The 17096-nt window shown below is 44.9% G+C and overlaps 1 protein-coding gene across 1 annotated transcript in view; it reads right to left on the bottom strand.

Moving 5' to 3' along the window:
* The window catches only part of XYLT1 (xylosyltransferase 1), a 318277-nt gene that overhangs the window by 39851 nt on the left and 261330 nt on the right, over positions 1-17096 (bottom strand). The window contains exon 6 of the mRNA XM_063099789.1: positions 9999-10079. Within this exon, the coding sequence (XP_062955859.1) occupies positions 9999-10079 (81 nt within the window). The remainder of the gene's footprint in view (positions 1-9998; positions 10080-17096) is intronic.

Below are 17096 nucleotides of genomic sequence, written 5' to 3'. Positions count from 1 at the left end.
AATTTTAATGTGATGTCCCAGACCGTAATATCTAAATACAATATTTATGCAGTCATCTCCAAAATGAAATATTCATGGGGTCGGGAGATTGGTTGCTGTATTTACTGCATTCAAAAACTGATAAGCTGCAAATGCACACTTTGGTTAATTATGAGTAAACAGACACAACCAATTTCCTAGGTCTCAGAAGAGTTTCAGGAGTCACAGAGGCTACTGGGGACTTAGTTTTGGACTGGAAGACAGTAGCAGATGACTAAAGTCTGGGTATCCACCAAGAGAAAGGATTCAGCTGTTTGGGTAGGATTTGCTTTTTTTCTTCTCTGTGCATTCACCATAACTGAAAAAGGTAAAGTCGACGGCAGGGTAAGTCAGTAAACACCGGGAAGTGTTTTTTCACAAGTGTTGGTTCATTAACAAAGGTGGTGTAGCTCTCTCACCTGAGCGACGGAGTGCAGATTTGCAGCAACGGGCCCAACACACAGAAGGTGACCACTGAGGCTCTCCTCCTGAAGTTTCGTTTCTTGTTGACTTGGTTAGCTGGGGCACCTGTGTCAACAGGTAGCACCACAACAAAACAGAATCCAGGCAGATCTAGGTACTGATCCTGCCTCTGCTTTCACAGACTGTGAGATGTGGGGCTGGCTTAACCACTCTGAATGCCTGTTTCCTCATCTGTACAAGGAGCCTCAAGACACCTGTCTTGACAACCTCTCGAGTCAGCTGCAAAAGTGTGATGGATGATGTTTCCAAAGGGCCTTGCAAAGTGTTTAGTAAGCGCTGTTCACGCAAGCAACGAACCGACCCAACCATCAATCCCTTCTTACATAACGATGACGTCCCTCCCCCATCTCCGGCAGCCCTCAACCTCCTTTCATGCTTTATTTTCCTCCATAGCATTTTTCACTTTCTAATATAATAGACAAAGTATTTGTTTAGTTTATTGTCTGTTTTTTGCTCACTAGACATAAGCTGCAAGATGGCAGAGATTTTGTCCTTTTTCATTGCTGTTCCCCTAGTGCCTGGAAGAGTGCTAACACACAGCTGCTCATTACGTATTGATTGACCGAATGAAGGGAAGGGTAACAGCCACACCTGTTAGGCAATCAGGAAGTCACAGACCTTAGTTAACCAGGTATCATATTCTTTTGACATACAAAGGAACGGAATCTCAGAAAGGTTAAGTCGTTTCCCCAAAGTCACACAGCTCGAAGTCTTAGACTGGAAGCCAGGTCTGGCTGAATCCAACACAAGCTTTTAGCTACTCTGCCATTCTTTGCTGTCCCTATTTTGGTACCAACAAAAGGATTCAAATGAAAGATTTGAGAATTTCTACTGCCTCAAAAAGACAATACCCAGAAATGAGAGAGAACCAAGAAAAGGGGGCTCATTATTGGTTTTGGAAGAGGCTTTGTGCCAGACTTCAAGAGGACTTCTTTCTTCAGAACAGGCTACCTGAGGTCAAACATGGAATCAATTGCACAATATTGGATAAAGTCACAGCTAGATATGATTCTATTCAAACCAAAGCTGAGTATCAAAGCGAATCACACGGAGGGTGGGAAGGGGTCTTGACTCTCCCCTGTGGGAGAAGAGGTCGGCTAAGGAAGCACCTGTGGTCTTTGGAAATAATGTCAGAAAAGGCAGATGATGAGGAAGTTTCTCGATTCAGTTGATTCCTTGGCTACAATCTTGCCATATTCATTGAGTGCGGAATTATTTCAGAACTGTCCTGTTTCATTATAATTTCCAGAGGAAGAACTCTGTAGGTTTTATAGGATGTTTGAGCAAGAAGGAATCTTAGGAATCATCTGAAGTAACTAATTCTACAGATTAAAAAAAACAATTGAGATCCAGAGAGGATGATGATACATCCAAAGTCACATGACCTGGGGGGGGGAATCTCCCCTTCCTCTGTTCTCCTGTTGAGTGTTCTGTTATCAGTAATCCAGATTACTCCTTTAGCATAAATACAACCTCAGTATTTTAGTTTACAAAATAAAGTCATGGAACAAGGCATACAAACCCACAATGTATGAAACCAGCCATCTCCATGAACAGCCTCCCATGTTACAGTCCTATGGTGCAGGGGCCAGGTTTTGGGCTCTGAAGCCACACTACTCAGTCCAGGTCCTGTGTCTGCTACTAACCTTAGGAAACCTTAATCATGTGGTGCTTCAGCTTCTCATGTGGAAAATGGTGATCATAACAGTACCTACTGCATAGAGGCGGTGTGAGGTTTAAATGAGATTGCATATGGAGAGGGCTTAGCATTGCGCTTAGCACATAGTGAATGCTCCACAAAAGTTCATCAAGATGTTTAATGATTTTCCTGCATTAAGATAGAAATTTTAAATTTCTTTCTCTCCTCTTCTGTCTCTTGGAATTTTTGTGTAGGGCACTCCAAGGCTAAGGAGAAGACTCTATGTCTTGAAAAGCAATGATATTTCATCACTGAGAAAAATTTCAAAGTCCCCACAATAAGCCCCATCTACTGCAAGTATTTTAGTTAGGAAACCCCATGGTTGTGGTAGAGAAGGTGACAAGTGTCGTGGACATCCTTCTAATTCTGTTCAAGCACCATGAATACAAAACTCTCTCATCTTTCTAAGCCATGAGCCCATGAGGATGCAACTCACTGGTTTCCAAGACTGACAGCTCTGCAGGGTCCTTGCTGGCCATTTCTCTTAGGCCCAGAGTGGGCTGTGCCTCCTCCCAACCTGGGATGAAATTAGCTGTCATGCCTCTAATCTGCAATAGCAGAAAGAGCAAGTGGGCTCAGGACATTCACTCATTCAGCAGCTCTAGAGAGCACCTTGATATTCCAGACCCTGGTGTATGTGCTGAGGGCATGGTTGTGGATAAGATGGACATCTCCCTTGCCCCTCTCTCTCCTCCAGGGAGAGAGACAAAAGACAAATAAGAACAGTTACCCTTTATTGAGCACCTACTACATTCTTGGCCCTATTCCACACACTTTATACATATACTCTCATTTAGTCTTCAGTACAACCCCATGAGGATTCATTTTACAAATGAAGGAAGAGACACAGAGTGGTTAAGCAACTTTCCCAAGACCACACAGCTGCTTAGTGGCAAGGTTGGGATTCAAACCTTATTATTCAGGCACCGGATTCCACAAGGCTCTAATACTGCTCTAATAAATAAGTAGACATGAAGAAATACAAAACACAAATATGTAATTATATATTGTGACACATACTATACAGGAAAAAAATCAGAGTGCAACGGAAGAAAATAGAGACAGGGACTTCATTAGTGAGGATGGTGGGGAAGGCTTTGCTGAGGAGGTGGCATTAAGCTTGATGAGGAGGACAAGAAGGAATCAGTCTTCTGAGGAGTTGTGGGGAAGAGCTTCACAGGGGACAGAAATGGCATGTGCAAGGGCCCTACGAATGAAGAGACCAAGGCGGCCGAAGCAAGAGTGCTACAGAGAAATGCTCAGGGTCCTGACCTCACTTCAGAGTAGTCCACCTCAATGAGAGGCAGACTCTGGTCTGATTGATGGCAGGAGCACAGTACCTGTAAATTCACGTGGCCTGGAGATGGAGGGAAACCCATGACAAATACCCTTAGGCATGCAGTACAGCACAGTGGTTACAAATCCAGACTCTGGAACCACCCTGCCTCGGTGCAAGTCTGTTTCCTCACCTACAAACTGTGCCTCAGTGTCCCCACCTGGAAAATGGGCATGATAATGTTTGCACTTACATCATGGGGTTGTAGAATTAATATATGTAAAGCATTTAGGACGGTCCCTGGTATGTAGTAAACCTTCCATGTGTCACTGTTATTACTGTCCTGTGTGGAGAAAAGAAGCCTGAGCCCAAATGCAGCATCAGGGGCCTGAATCCTGGGGCCTGGGATCCCCGGGCTTGGTGGCCCACGTTCTTTACAGAGCTTGAGGCCCCAAATCAGCTTGTACCTCCAAGAGTCTAAAGGTCTGTTGAGAGCTAATTGGTTTTTCCCCAATGCATGTATTTTTAAAAACAATATTTATGGCCTTTTTTTCTGATTATAAAAGTAATGCATGTCCTTCATAGGAGGCTTGGAACATATAAAAAAATGCAAAGAAGAAAATAAACATCATATTCTACCTCTCAGAGATGACAGTGTGAACATGGTTTCCTTCTAGTCTTTTTCTAACTTCTGTAGGTGTTGTTTTGAAAAAAGGGAAGTTCCAAAGATGACCTAAGAATGCACACTGAGGCCAAAGGAGGGTGTGTGTGTGTTCAGGTTGGTGTGGGTTCCTGCACAATGGCTGGGCTTTATTTTGATGTGATAGCCATAATTGGATTGAATGAGTGAACGTACAAACAGCGATAAATGCACCTTTTGGGTTTAAGAAAAGCAAAGGGGAAACAATATGCTTTCCCTATTGGAGATGAGATATTAATGATCTCCTCCTATCAGTCACAGTGCTACCACTCAGCTGGGGAGAGAGCTCTTCTCTCGATAAGTAAGTTGGCACCAAAAGGCTTCCTGAAGGAAGGCAAAGTGGATTTGCCTGGAGGAGGTTCCTGGCCAGGCTCTCGATAGCTTTGCCAACTGTTGGTTAAACATTTGCTTGTTTATTCATCAAGGGAAGTTTAGGTCTGAAGATTAGCTCAATGTCAGAGAAGGGGATTTGCTGAAACTGCTCAGAGGCCATTCTGGCGTCCAGTAGGGGAGTGGTGCCTCTAGCAGGCAGGATCCAGACCTGGGAAGAGGAAGAAACTTCTTATGTCACTTCTGATCTGGGGCTGGAACTCCTCCTCCAAGATTTCTTTTTTTTTTTTTTTTTTGTCTTTTTGTCTTTTTTGTGACCGGCACTCAGCCAGTGAGCGCACCGGCCATTCCTATATAGGATCCGAACACATGGTGGGAGCGTTGCTGCGCTCCCAGCGCTGCACTCTCCCGAGTGTGGCACGGGCTCGGCCCATCCTCCAAGATTTCTAACTGCCTAGTTTTCTTACATTTGAAATGCTAGTTGTTTCTTTAAGAGTTGTTAAAAGTGCTTATAAAATGTTAATCGTGTATATATCATCTTCAAGATTCTTCTAATTTCTTCTCCATCATCATCACCATCATTACCACCACCACCATCATCAACTTAACAGGCATAATTAACTGTTCCAAGAGCTTATCCATATATTGACTCATTTAATTCTTGCAATAACTCTATGAGGTTGGTATTATTATCATTATTCCCATTTTACAGATGAGAAAACTGATACACAGGTAATCGAAGTAACTTACCTAAGGTCACACACACAGTGAGAGCTTAGAGCTGACAATCTGGCTCCAGATCCTGGATTGTTAATTGCTGTGCTATATGCTTTATGTAGCGTCTATATGAGAGTCCCCTTAATATTTTTCTCTAAGCCAACTTTATATAGCTTCATATGTTTTTTTTGTTTCTTTTTTTTAACTTAGCCTTATTCTAAGCATAACATCCATAAAATCGTGGGACTGATGGCTAATTATATAAGTTTTTGTTGATACACATAGGATCAATTCCTAACGTTTATAGTATGCCGCTCACAAATGACCTGAAGGAATCTCACACATCGCTGGTGGATCATGAGGAAATGCCAACTCTGTGAAGAAGGGGAAGGACCTGTCCCCCACCCACGCAAAAACTGATTCTGTTTAAAGTCAGCAGTATTTGGCTCTTTCATCTGTACACTCCAAGGACTTAAAAAGCAGGTCTTCTCAAATGCAGTTGGTAACCATGGGGTGATAAAAGAACACAGGCCTTAAAGTCAGACCGAAGCAGGTTCCAGTCCCAGCTCTGTAGTTCGGTAGCCAAAGGACCTTGAGCAAATTAAAGCAACTCTCCAAGCCTCACTTGTACTTGTCTCTAAATTGGGATAACACCTGCCAAGTGAGGTTGGAACAATGCAACGTACTTGGAAGCACCCAGCTTGGTGCTTTACCTGACTGGATACTCAGTCCTCCCAATCTCTTTATCACTATCTAGCTTTTATAAAGATGAGGAAACGGAGGCGTGGCCAGCTGAAGCCATTGGTTGAAGTCCCATGTCTGTTGCATGGCAGAGCTGGCATTTTGACACAGCATTTATGCTCTTACCACACTGTGTCCCAGGGCTGACCACTGGGGTCCTGGCGACCCCAAACAAGGAGAAGAAATTAGTTCAACCAGGGCAGGAAAAGACTCAGAGGAAAACCTATTTGGGCTGAAGAAATGAATTTTTCCTTTCCACCTACTTGTAAGGGGTCTATCCCCACAAATTGAGACTTGAGCAGGCTGCAGAGATTTGAGAAACGTCTCCGATCCTCCCGGAGCAGAGGCCAGGAGCTCCTGGGGATGCTTCCAAAGGCGCAGTTATTCAAGCTGAGAGTGAACTTCACAGCACCTGCTTCTGCTAGCCCTACTGAAGCTGTCTGGGGAAAATGATAATTGTGCCCCGTCTTTCAAGATATCTAGTTACTTTATTTTTGGAGGAAAGCAAGAAGAAACGGTGAACACAACACTCCCCTTCATTTAATTACAGGAACAGTGAGGATCAATTTGGCAGCTATTAAAATATTAGTTTGCCTTTATGCCATCTTTTCGCAGCGGGAGATGGAAGACCAGACTGGCTGCTAAAGCCTGGAGAGGGGAAGAAAGGTCAACACTGCTATTAGGAACCACATGGAATTAAATCTGAGGCACCCTGTGGCCTATTTTGTATCTTGCTGCTGCCTTTGTCCCTCCCCATCTCTCTGTCTTTCAAGCTCTCTGTCTCTGTCACCTCCTCTTTTACAAGAGCTGGTCAAGAAACATGAAACATTGAGATGGGAAGGGACTTTGGAGACCATCTGTTTCAACTCCCTTGTTTTTCTAAGGGAGAAAATGAAGCCCAGAACAGCAGAGTGGCTGCCTCAAAATCAACCAAAACATTGGGAGAAAGCAGGACTAGAACACAGAGAGGCTTCCTCGTGTAGGAATATGGACTCTGTGGATACATTGACCTGGGCTTGAGTCCTAGCCCTGACCTAGGTGTGTGGGCTTAAGCAAGCTACTTCACTTCTCTGGATCTGGGTTTCCTTATCCATAAAGTGAGGTTAATAAGTCACCAGTGGTCACCACCTGGAGCCAGAAAATTAAACCAACATACAAGAAAATAAAACTAATATTCTGGGCTTGATGATACCATTCGAGCTGCTTGATCCAGCCATATCTGAAGCTATACCAATGCTTTAGCTATAGCATTTTTCTTTTCCCCTTAAGCTAGTTTGAACTGGGTTTCTGTCATTTCCCACTAAAAGAGTTCTTTGTAACCCACCACCAGTGAGGGAACCAGAGCTAAGCCACGCTGAGCTCTGTACACTTGGGAGAGGTGGTGGAAGATAGGCTACGGCTAGGCTTGTTCATGCAGCAGGTGAGGTATCATCTCAGTGAACAGAGAGAGCGGCAGATGATGGCATGTTGGCTCATTTTATCATTAACTCAATACTAAATTACTGCCCTTAACTCAAGTAAACAAGGGAGTCCCAGCTAGGACTCACACATGAGTGTGGCAACTTGTGAGCTATTCTGTCCAGAGAACTTTAGGTTTTAGGATTTTGGAAAGAGGTGCAAGCAACATCTCCTTAGTCTGAGCCTATATCCTGTCCTGTGACATTTGGGTACCACCTGTTATCTACTGATGCACATGGGTCATACGGGATGTGCTCGCACACCTTGGGGTACAACTCAGGTGCATTCACCATCTATTTCTTTCTCCTACCAGTAGCATTTTAGTTCTGTGTTTATCATGACAATGGCATCATCATTTACACCACCACCATCACCGCCACCACCACCACCACCACCATCATTATCACCACTGGCATTTACTATGCCAAATGCTTCATATGCAGCATTCATTTAATCCTCCAAACAACCCCATAAGTGTAGGTCTATTGATATTTCCATTGTACAGGCAAGGAAACAGGTTCAGAGAGGTCACCTGTCCAAAGCAACACAGCTAGGACACAGTCGATCAGAATTCTAATCCAGGAGGTGTAACCTCAAAGCCCCTTCTTTTGACCTATGCCACACCCTGTTCCTAGCACAGTGTACAGCAAATAGTGCACAGAGAATAAATACTGTATAGGCTGAAACAATACTCAGGTGGATGTAATTCCGATACAAGTTGATGAACTTAGAATGGGCTCCTTTCTCATGATGCAACTTTGTTTGCACAAATCACGCATTAAGGGGTACCTGGGGGGAAAAAGTGTTTTCATTCTCTACCTAGGGGTGGGGAATACCGATATCTGGGCCACTTTTGACAACTAACCACTTCCATGCCATGCGCCCAGCCCCACCTCACTCCCATGGCTTTGGGGCCTGAAAGACCTGGGTTCACATTCTAGCATTTAACCAGCTGTCTGACCTTAGGGAAAATCATTTAGGCTCCCAAAGCCTCCTTTTCATCTCGTGACAGATGTGGGTAATTAATTCTTACTGTTGTACTGAGTGGTTGAGAGAAGGAAATTGGATCTTATATGAAAAGGGCTCAACAGAGTGATGAGCACTTAGTAGGAACACAGCACACAGTGGCTATAAATCTTATTTATTCAGCCAGGCCTTTCTGGCCTTAGTGCCTGAACATGCTATATGAATCTGTGCTAATTTACAGAGCATTGTCAAGTCTGGGGGCTCCTTTTAAATGTAAGGAAGGCAGGCTGTGAGTAGAACAGAAGCAGTCTAGTCAGCTGAATGAAATAAAAGTTTAAATTTAGGAAAATAATACAACGCAAAGATTCTGAGGTTATGTCTTAAAAGCTCAGGAAATAAAGCTCACTGCTTGTTTTTGTCTTTTCCCTGTGGATAACTGGGGAAACTGAGTCACAGAGCCAGCCAAGATAACACCTTCACCAGCAATGGCGGAGAAGACCTAAAGCATAGATTGCAAACTGAAATGCCTTTGGGGGCTGGAGAAGGAAGAGGGACAGGTGAGGATCATGGTGACATGGGGAACATAGGATTTGTCTAAGATCCAGGTAATATTTTCCATGAGAAAATTCAGGCACAGAGTTGATGGATCTTCAGATTTTTCAAGACTAGCTGGCAATCTGGATTTTTATGGGAAATAGTGCTGTTTTTAAGTGGGCACCTGAATTAAAACAAAACAAAATGAAACACCATGAGAGCTAAACAAAACACTTTAACAAGCTAAAATTATCTCATGCATGGCCAGGTTATGCCCTGAGTTCAACACCTGGAAAAGGCCCCAGGAGGTCACAGCCATCCTGGGCTGATTTTTAACCATGTTTCATGTTGGGACGGTGAAACTGATCATGCGATCTTTCCTACAGGGGGCGCTCGAGACTGTGTCCCTTCTAGCTGATCTCTGGCCACCAGCTCAACACTGGACTCTAGTGATGCTATTTTTGGACACTGCTCATTTTAAGCGAGAGAGGCGTAATGGATCTAGACTGGGGTTCTGGGTGCCTCCAATCCCTGCTGATGTCCTGGGCAGCAGCGTGAGGCAGTAGGGAGGACATAGGGCTGGGAGTCAGGACTGGGTTCAACTCCTCCTGGTATGAGACTTTTTTCCATTGGAAAGAAATCCTATGAGAGTAAAGACTTAGTCTTGATCATCATTTGTTACTGATGGTGCTTGGTAAATATTTTTTGAATGACTGGCTGACTGAATGAATGATCTGGGGACATCACTTAGACTGTGGGCCTCATCTTCCCACCAATAAAATGGGAATTACCAGCAGCTGCCCTTCTAAGGGTTAACCACAGTGAGATGATGAACTCATGAAAGTGCTTGGAAGAAAGAGATGTGAAAGTTGTAGCATTCTGAGAAACATTTACTATTATTTTTGTCCTTGGCTGACAGAAGGGCCTTCAGACCCTACGTGGAAATGACCAAGGTCCGCCTGTGCCCCTCCTTAACTTTTCTCTGGTTGAATCAAACCTGCCTAGAAGGGAGTTCCAAAATGCTCACTCAGATTTTCATTTCCATTCTGCACATGGGTGAGGAGATGATGTGCTACCTTGCATTGTCTCGGCCGTGTGACTTCAAGAAATTCATATCTCGGTATCGGGAGAGAAATGCCACCAGCTGGTCATTTGTCCTGTGGAAACAAACCAAGAGGAAAGTCAGAATCCTCCAGAGACCATGGAAACTTTGAATCTTGGCTCCTTTCTTTGTCACAGAAACCAGGTTTTACTCTTTGTGCTATTCTGCTTAAATTGTCTTCCTTGAACATCACTGTGTAGATTGATAGCATGTCCTCTTTATGTGTCATCATCTCTGGGCATCTCACACTACACTAAAATGAGCTGTGTTTGTATTCCTCTCCTATATAATCCACTATTCTGGGATCTCTCTGACGACAAGCATAGATCTTACTTGTTTTGGAATCTCCAGTGCCCAGCATTGGGCTTGGCAAATAGTAAGTTATCAATGTGCAGCCCAATGCCAAATGCATAGCAACCTCAGGGCCTTTGCACTTGCTGTGCGGGGGAAACTTTGCCCTGTATCTTCCCATCACTGGCCTGCTCTTTTCATCCAGGGTATCCTTTCAAATGTCACCTCTTCCGAGAGTCCTTTTCTGGCCACTTCAGCATCTGCTTCCCCTCTCACCCAACACTTATCACATCACTGTTTAGTTTACTATTTTATCACCATCTGAAAGCACCAAACTTGCTTACATTAGAATGTAAGCTCCACGTGAACAAAATCTAGTTGGATCTGTTCATCACTGGCACATAGTAGAAGATACATTAACGTCTGTTAAATGAATGAATGAATGAAAGAGAGTTGAGCTTAAGCTGACTCCTTCAAAGGCACTTTGAGTAATAAATGCATCAACAAATGAATGAATACCAAGCCCTCAGTAACCACTGAACTATTGATTGAGAAAGCTTTAAAAAATTTGAAGTGCAATACACATGGATGACATCGTCCCCAGCATTGTTATCCCAAATTTATCGCCATCAGTCTCGGCACTAGCAAGCAGCACAGTCACAGCTAATCAGCTTGTGCATACAGCTGTGATAGTATTTTAAAAGGCAGTCACACAGGTCTCCATCTGCCAGAAACACAGTCACCTCTTCCACTGAATAAACCCAAACAGGTAAGCGAGGCTGATGTGACAGCTCCTTTAACATCATCAGGCATTTCTGCTCAGGGATTTTTACTTAGAAGAAAAGAGTTAACCATTGTTTCAAATAGGGGGAAATGGCAAATGAAGGCAGTAGAAAAGGAGAACATCTCTGGGAATATAATGGAGGCTAGACCTTTACGAAGGAAAAAGGAGCCTTAGAAAGTGATACCTGTGCTCTAGAAGCAGAAAGATCTGGGGACAGATCCCAGCTTCATTAAAGCCAGCTGTGTGTCCAAGGATAAGTCACTTACACTCTCCAAACAGTGTCCTTCTCTGAACTCACTTGGGTTGAGAATTAAACATACCCAGCACACAGTAGGCCCATGATGCATATAACTGAATGGATAACTGAGTGGATTTAAAGGACACATAGTAGGTGCACAATAAATGCACGTTGTCTTGTTCTTTGTGCCTCCCAGCTATCTGGTCCGAGCTGCTGCCCTCACCCCCTCCCTCACTGCCCTGCAACTCTGCAGTCTCGCCACTCCAAGTCCCCGCTCCCTCATTGGATGACTCATGGTGACCAACTCACAGTTCCAGCGGAGGGGGCACAAAGCAGTTAAGAGACGCTGCAGTGAAAATGAGCAGTGCTGATGTCCTCCTCTATTACTGAAATAAACAGCGACTCAAAACCAGCTGTTCTACCGTGTGTCTGCAACAAGGTAAATCCTGCACACAAGTGCAAAGCTAAGCTCTGCTGATGTGCACAGAGGTGAACCTTGGGGACGGTCACAAAAGGCTAACCCACATGTCTGCACAAGGGTGCACCTCACATGTGGACAAACCCCACCGTGCATGCCGAGGCAAAGAGCACTCGTGCCTCACATCGAGTCACCTGTAGCTTGTGGGGAGAGGCATCTTTAAGTCGCTGGGAGAGGTGGAAACCAAATCAGCCTATACAAAAAATTAAAGCAATGTCTCTTTCCAAACCATAAAGAGGCCCATTCCATCTCCGTGTCTTAGCAGCTCTTATTTACCAACCTCCTCACCACGCTCTGCGACAGTTCATTATTGTCGTCCTGATGAATACGGGACAAGTTAACCTCTGAATGGGTCCCTGGCGGTAGGAATAATAAACAGGGGCCTCTCAGGCGGCCTCAGTGGGAGGACTGAAGGGGCTGGGCCGGGGCTTCTGGGCCCCCTCTCCTGAAGCTTCAGGCCTCCCAGGGTCAGTGGCCACAGCTCTCCATTTGGCAAACCCAGAAAGCATCTTTCAGGGCCGTGAGCTGGGGCCATTTTCACATTTACCGCTTCACTGAGTCCCCATCTGACGGGGATGAATAGGCATTTAGCGAATTTACTTAGCGATGCTTCCACATGAAATCGTCTCAAAAGATGACATCTTGGGGGAGGGAGGGTGGCTGGGGAGGGGGCTGCCGTTTCCAGGCCCAGAGCTTGTGGGTAAAGCTGCTTTTCAAAGCAAAGCGTTGTGTGTCTGGCAAGGGTTCACACTGGATTGGCTGGACAGGTGGGGCGAGGGGACCCCTTCCTGCCCCCTCTCCCTGGGGGCCCCGGGGCCCCTTGCTGTCCCTCTGTATAAAATGCCTGCTTGCAGTGCTAAAGCCTGCCTCCCGGCCCTCCTCCAAAGGAAGATGGAATTCGGCTGGAGACCAAGTTTTCCTATTGTTGCTTTCAGACGCCTGTCGATAATTGCCTACATAATATTTAGTTCTCTCCAGATAATTAACAGCTTGTGATCTGTTGACATATTACCCCATTCCAGTCTCTCTCTCCCTCTCTCACTCCCTCTTCCTCTCACACACATTTCTCACTCCATCTTTCTGGTTGAGTCACTTGCCAAGTGGCTCCCATATCTCATCCCTGGTATCCGTCGCTTCAAAAACTTCCTTCTACCTTTTGCTGAAATGATTACTAGTCATGTCTCTTAGTTTATGCCAGTTCCTCTACTTCCTGATGACAACTGGGACCCATTCCTGTAACCATTTGAGCCACTGGGAAAGCTTTGCTGAAATAAGTAATAAATAAATAAATGTTAAAATAAACTTATTGGGAACTACATGGGAGTCTCGGTTGAAATGAATAAATGAGTAATAAAATAAGCTCTCAGACCACACCATTTATTGAACGTATACCGTGCCCTAGGCCCTGGGACAGATGTTTGCCACGTTTCATTGCATTTGATATTCATAAAAGTGTTATAAAATACAAGTTTAATTCCCATTTTACAGATGGGCAGCTGAAACTCAGAGCAGCCATCCACGTAGGAAAGTGCAGATCCAGGATTGGGACCTGTTCCAAATGTCACAGCTTGTGCCTTTCCTTATTAGATGGCTTCTACAAATGACAGCAAATGAATGATTGAGTGAATGAATGAATTCCATCCCAGGAGCAGGAGAGAAGAAACAGGTGCTGTAACGTCTCCCTGCTCACGGCCTGGTCTGCCCACCACCCACTGCTATTAGAAATACTGTATCCCAGGCCTCATCCAAGACACACTGAGTTAAAATATGCTTTTTAACAAAATTCTCTGGTGATGCGTGTGACCTTTAAAGTTGAAGAAGCATTGCTTTAGGTCAAGTATGAATATCTGTAGTTAATTCTCTTTTTCCATCTTCATCAGTTCCTGATGGTCTCTTCCGGAAAGGCCAGACTTCCACTGAGTTGCTTTCATCTCCGTAAGTTTCAGGTGTTGAAAGTATTAAATAAAATCATGCAGGTAAGACCTATGCAGTAGCACCTGGCATGCAGTAAGCCCTTAATAAATGCTAGCTATTATTTAATAGTATTGTTATTGCCGTCTTGAACACCAGAAGCTTGAGACATTTTGAACTGGGGAGAGCAGTATAAAGACCCAACCTCATCTGAACTTGGAAGGCTCTTCTGTGCATAAGACCTATGGAATGTTCTACAGAGCATGGTGTGGGAGACACCCCATAGAAGGCAATTGTCCAAGGTCTCCCAGCTTGTGTCAGAGTTAGGAACTGTCTTCTGAGGGCCACGGCACCATTGTATGTGTCTAATATATATAGCAGCTCTGGGTATAAAGATACACAGTAAGAGGGGGCACAGCTCTCTGGTCCCCATGGCACCCAGGAGCCCAGACTCTGCAGAGAAGTACTCCATGCACAAAGAGTTGCCGCCAAGCTGGCAGTGTGTGCCAGGAGCTCAGCCTCCACTGGGAAAGTGCACAGTACACAGCCACCTGCACTTCTCTGGGTTCCCCCTGCCCACCTCTCTTAGACCCCAGAAACCCTTCCGCAGTGCAGGATGCCGAGAAGGACCCTGCCAGGGTGCTCGCAGCCTAATGGTGAGGCTGACAGGGCTAAAGCCAAAGTGATGTATGGGATTTTTGTGAATGTCAGGATTGAAGATTTCAGACCCCTGATGGTGCCAGGCATGTGCAAACCCCGGAGAGCACAGGATTTAGCCCTCCTGGACTGCAGTGGACCGGCCACCATGGAGCAGAAATGTGCACGAGGGGTGTTGGAAGGGGACTGCAGAATTGGGCAAGTTGAAGATTGAGAGGGTGGAGGTACCTTCAATTGGACCTCAGAACACACCGTGTCAATAATTCCCCAACTTCTTCCTCTGGTGTATCCACCATCTGTAGTTATTTCATATGTATGTTTAATTACCTATCTCTTTAGTTTCATCCTAAGCAAGTATTGTGACATCAGATGTACTATTCTATTTTCAAAAATCTTTTTTATTTTACATGGTAAAATACACATAACATAAAATTTACCATCTTAGCCATTTTAAGTGTACAGTTCAGTGGGATCGAGTACATTTACACTGTGTGCAACCGTCACCACCACCCGTCTCCAGAACTCCTTCATCTTGCTGAACTGGAACGCTATACACATTCAACAACAACTCTCCATTCCTCCCTTTCCCAGCCTCTGGCAACCGCCATTCCACTCTGTCTCCATGAATCTGACTTACTCTAGGTACCTCCTATAAGTGCAATCGTATGGTATTTGTCTTTTGGTGACTGGCTTATGTCACTTGGCATAATGTCCTCAAGGTTTATCTATGTTGTAGCATGTGTCAGAATTTCCTTCTTTTTTTAAGGCTGGATAAGACACCACTCTGATGTACCACTTTAATGTCTGTTTCCCTGTTACACATGAAAAATAATGATGAGCACTCGTCTACGTGCTGCCTAAATCAACGGTGCCACTACGAGCGCATACAGAAAGGTCAACGGTCCTGGCCTGCCCTGGACTGAGGAAGTTCTCAGGAAACAGACTTTAAGTTTTAAAATCAGATGGTCCTGGGAAAACCAAGATGAGCTGGTGACCTCAGGCATATGGATCCACTGAGGGATGTCACCCACTGAGGAGAAATGTCACTCCATGGGAGTAGAAAGCTCATTTTTCTATGTTAAGCCCTGTCTCCAGAAAATGATGATGGTGGGAGGGCCAACTGGAACCCTCTCCTATGCTTTTAAAATTATTATAAAAGCTTTGATTACAACAAGACAAAGAACTAAATAGCAACAACAACATTTAATACTTGAGTGCCTATTATGTGGTGCTGGTCACTATTCAAAGCACTTGGCATCTATTAACCCACTAAATCCTCATGACAACCCATAAGGTGGATGCTATTATATTTAACCCATTATTAAATTACATAAATGGGAACATGTACATACATGGAATTTTATGTAATGACATATCCTGCTGTCTGTCTAATTAGCACGTACAGGTAACTTCATCCTTTTCACGGCCGTACAGAATGCCATGGAATGCACACAGCCAGTCCCCTAGTGATGAACATTTAGGTTGTCTCCATCTTCTCCCTTTTACAGATACTGCTCCAGTGCACATCCTTGCATATTTATCTTTCCATGTGTGGGTATGATAGATTTCCATATGATTAAATTCCTAGATATAGAATTGTTTACTCCAAGGGCATTTTAAGTCTCTCTTTGCTTTCATAAAGATACACTACATGTAATGAGCCTTCTCCAAGAGTTGAGGGCGTGGCCGAGGCTCATACCATTGCACAGGGACCAATCTGGCTGGTGGCCGGGGTGTGCGGAGGGAGAAGGAAATCGTGGGGGTGATAGAGTCAGGGATGTCCTGAGGAGGCTGCCAGGCTCCTGGCAGTCAGGGCCGGCCTCTCAGACAGGCTGGCTGGGCCTGGGCAGGGACCTTTTGGCGTCTCCATAATACCAACCACCAGTGGGACCCTGGAGAACAAAGGAGCCTCACACGGAGGTGGGAATAACCTTCTGTCAAGCAATGGGGTGGGGATGAGGGTGAGGCAGAACTATCCTCTCCTGTGCCTGGGGCAGCTGCTCAAGCTGGTACCCATCTGTCTGCTAACAGCACCGGGATTTTCCAACTGGACTCTGGGGCAGCACCTCGGACAGTACTTTTCAGGAGCCTGGCTATAGGCATGGGGAGAACAGGCATTGGTTCTAATTCTGTTCCGTTCTTCCAGGATCTGACACATAGTAGGTGGTCAACAAATATCCACTGACATGCTTAACAAGTGCCCAAGTGGAGCACGGCACCTGCTCCAGGGGAGGGGCTCTGTCCATGCTTGCTTGAAGGATCAAGAGACTCCTTGAAGGCAGGGAGAACCCTCATTCACTTCTGTATCTGTGCCTTTGCCTATTCCATTCCCTTTGCCAGAAATGCTCTTCCCTATATCTTTGCCCAGTGAAGTGGGGGAGATTTGGAGCAGCGAACCTCAGGGGCAGGGTGCCTATGAGAAAACGCCTAATTATAACAATTGCAGGAAAACTCCCCTTTGTTGCTCACCTAGTGTCAAGTGCTCACCCTCCTTTAATCTCTCAACAACCCTAGCAAGCAGGTACTCATTTATACACGAATAAAGTAGGACTGGAACAGACTTAAGGGACTGTACAAAGTCTTATGAATGGTGGAGTGGAGATCTGGACCTCAGCATGCTATGTCCAGAGCCTCAGGTTCTGTCTTGTCAATCTCACTTTCCTCATGGTAATAAGCATCAGAAATGTGGTCCCTTTTTTTAGAAACAGAGCCA

The sequence above is a fragment of the Cynocephalus volans genome, chromosome 6 (genome assembly GCF_027409185.1).
Source record: "Cynocephalus volans isolate mCynVol1 chromosome 6, mCynVol1.pri, whole genome shotgun sequence".
Lineage (NCBI taxonomy): Eukaryota > Metazoa > Chordata > Mammalia > Dermoptera > Cynocephalidae > Cynocephalus > Cynocephalus volans.
Note: the sequence above shows the minus strand (reverse complement) of the source record. Positions and strands in the feature narration are given on the sequence as shown.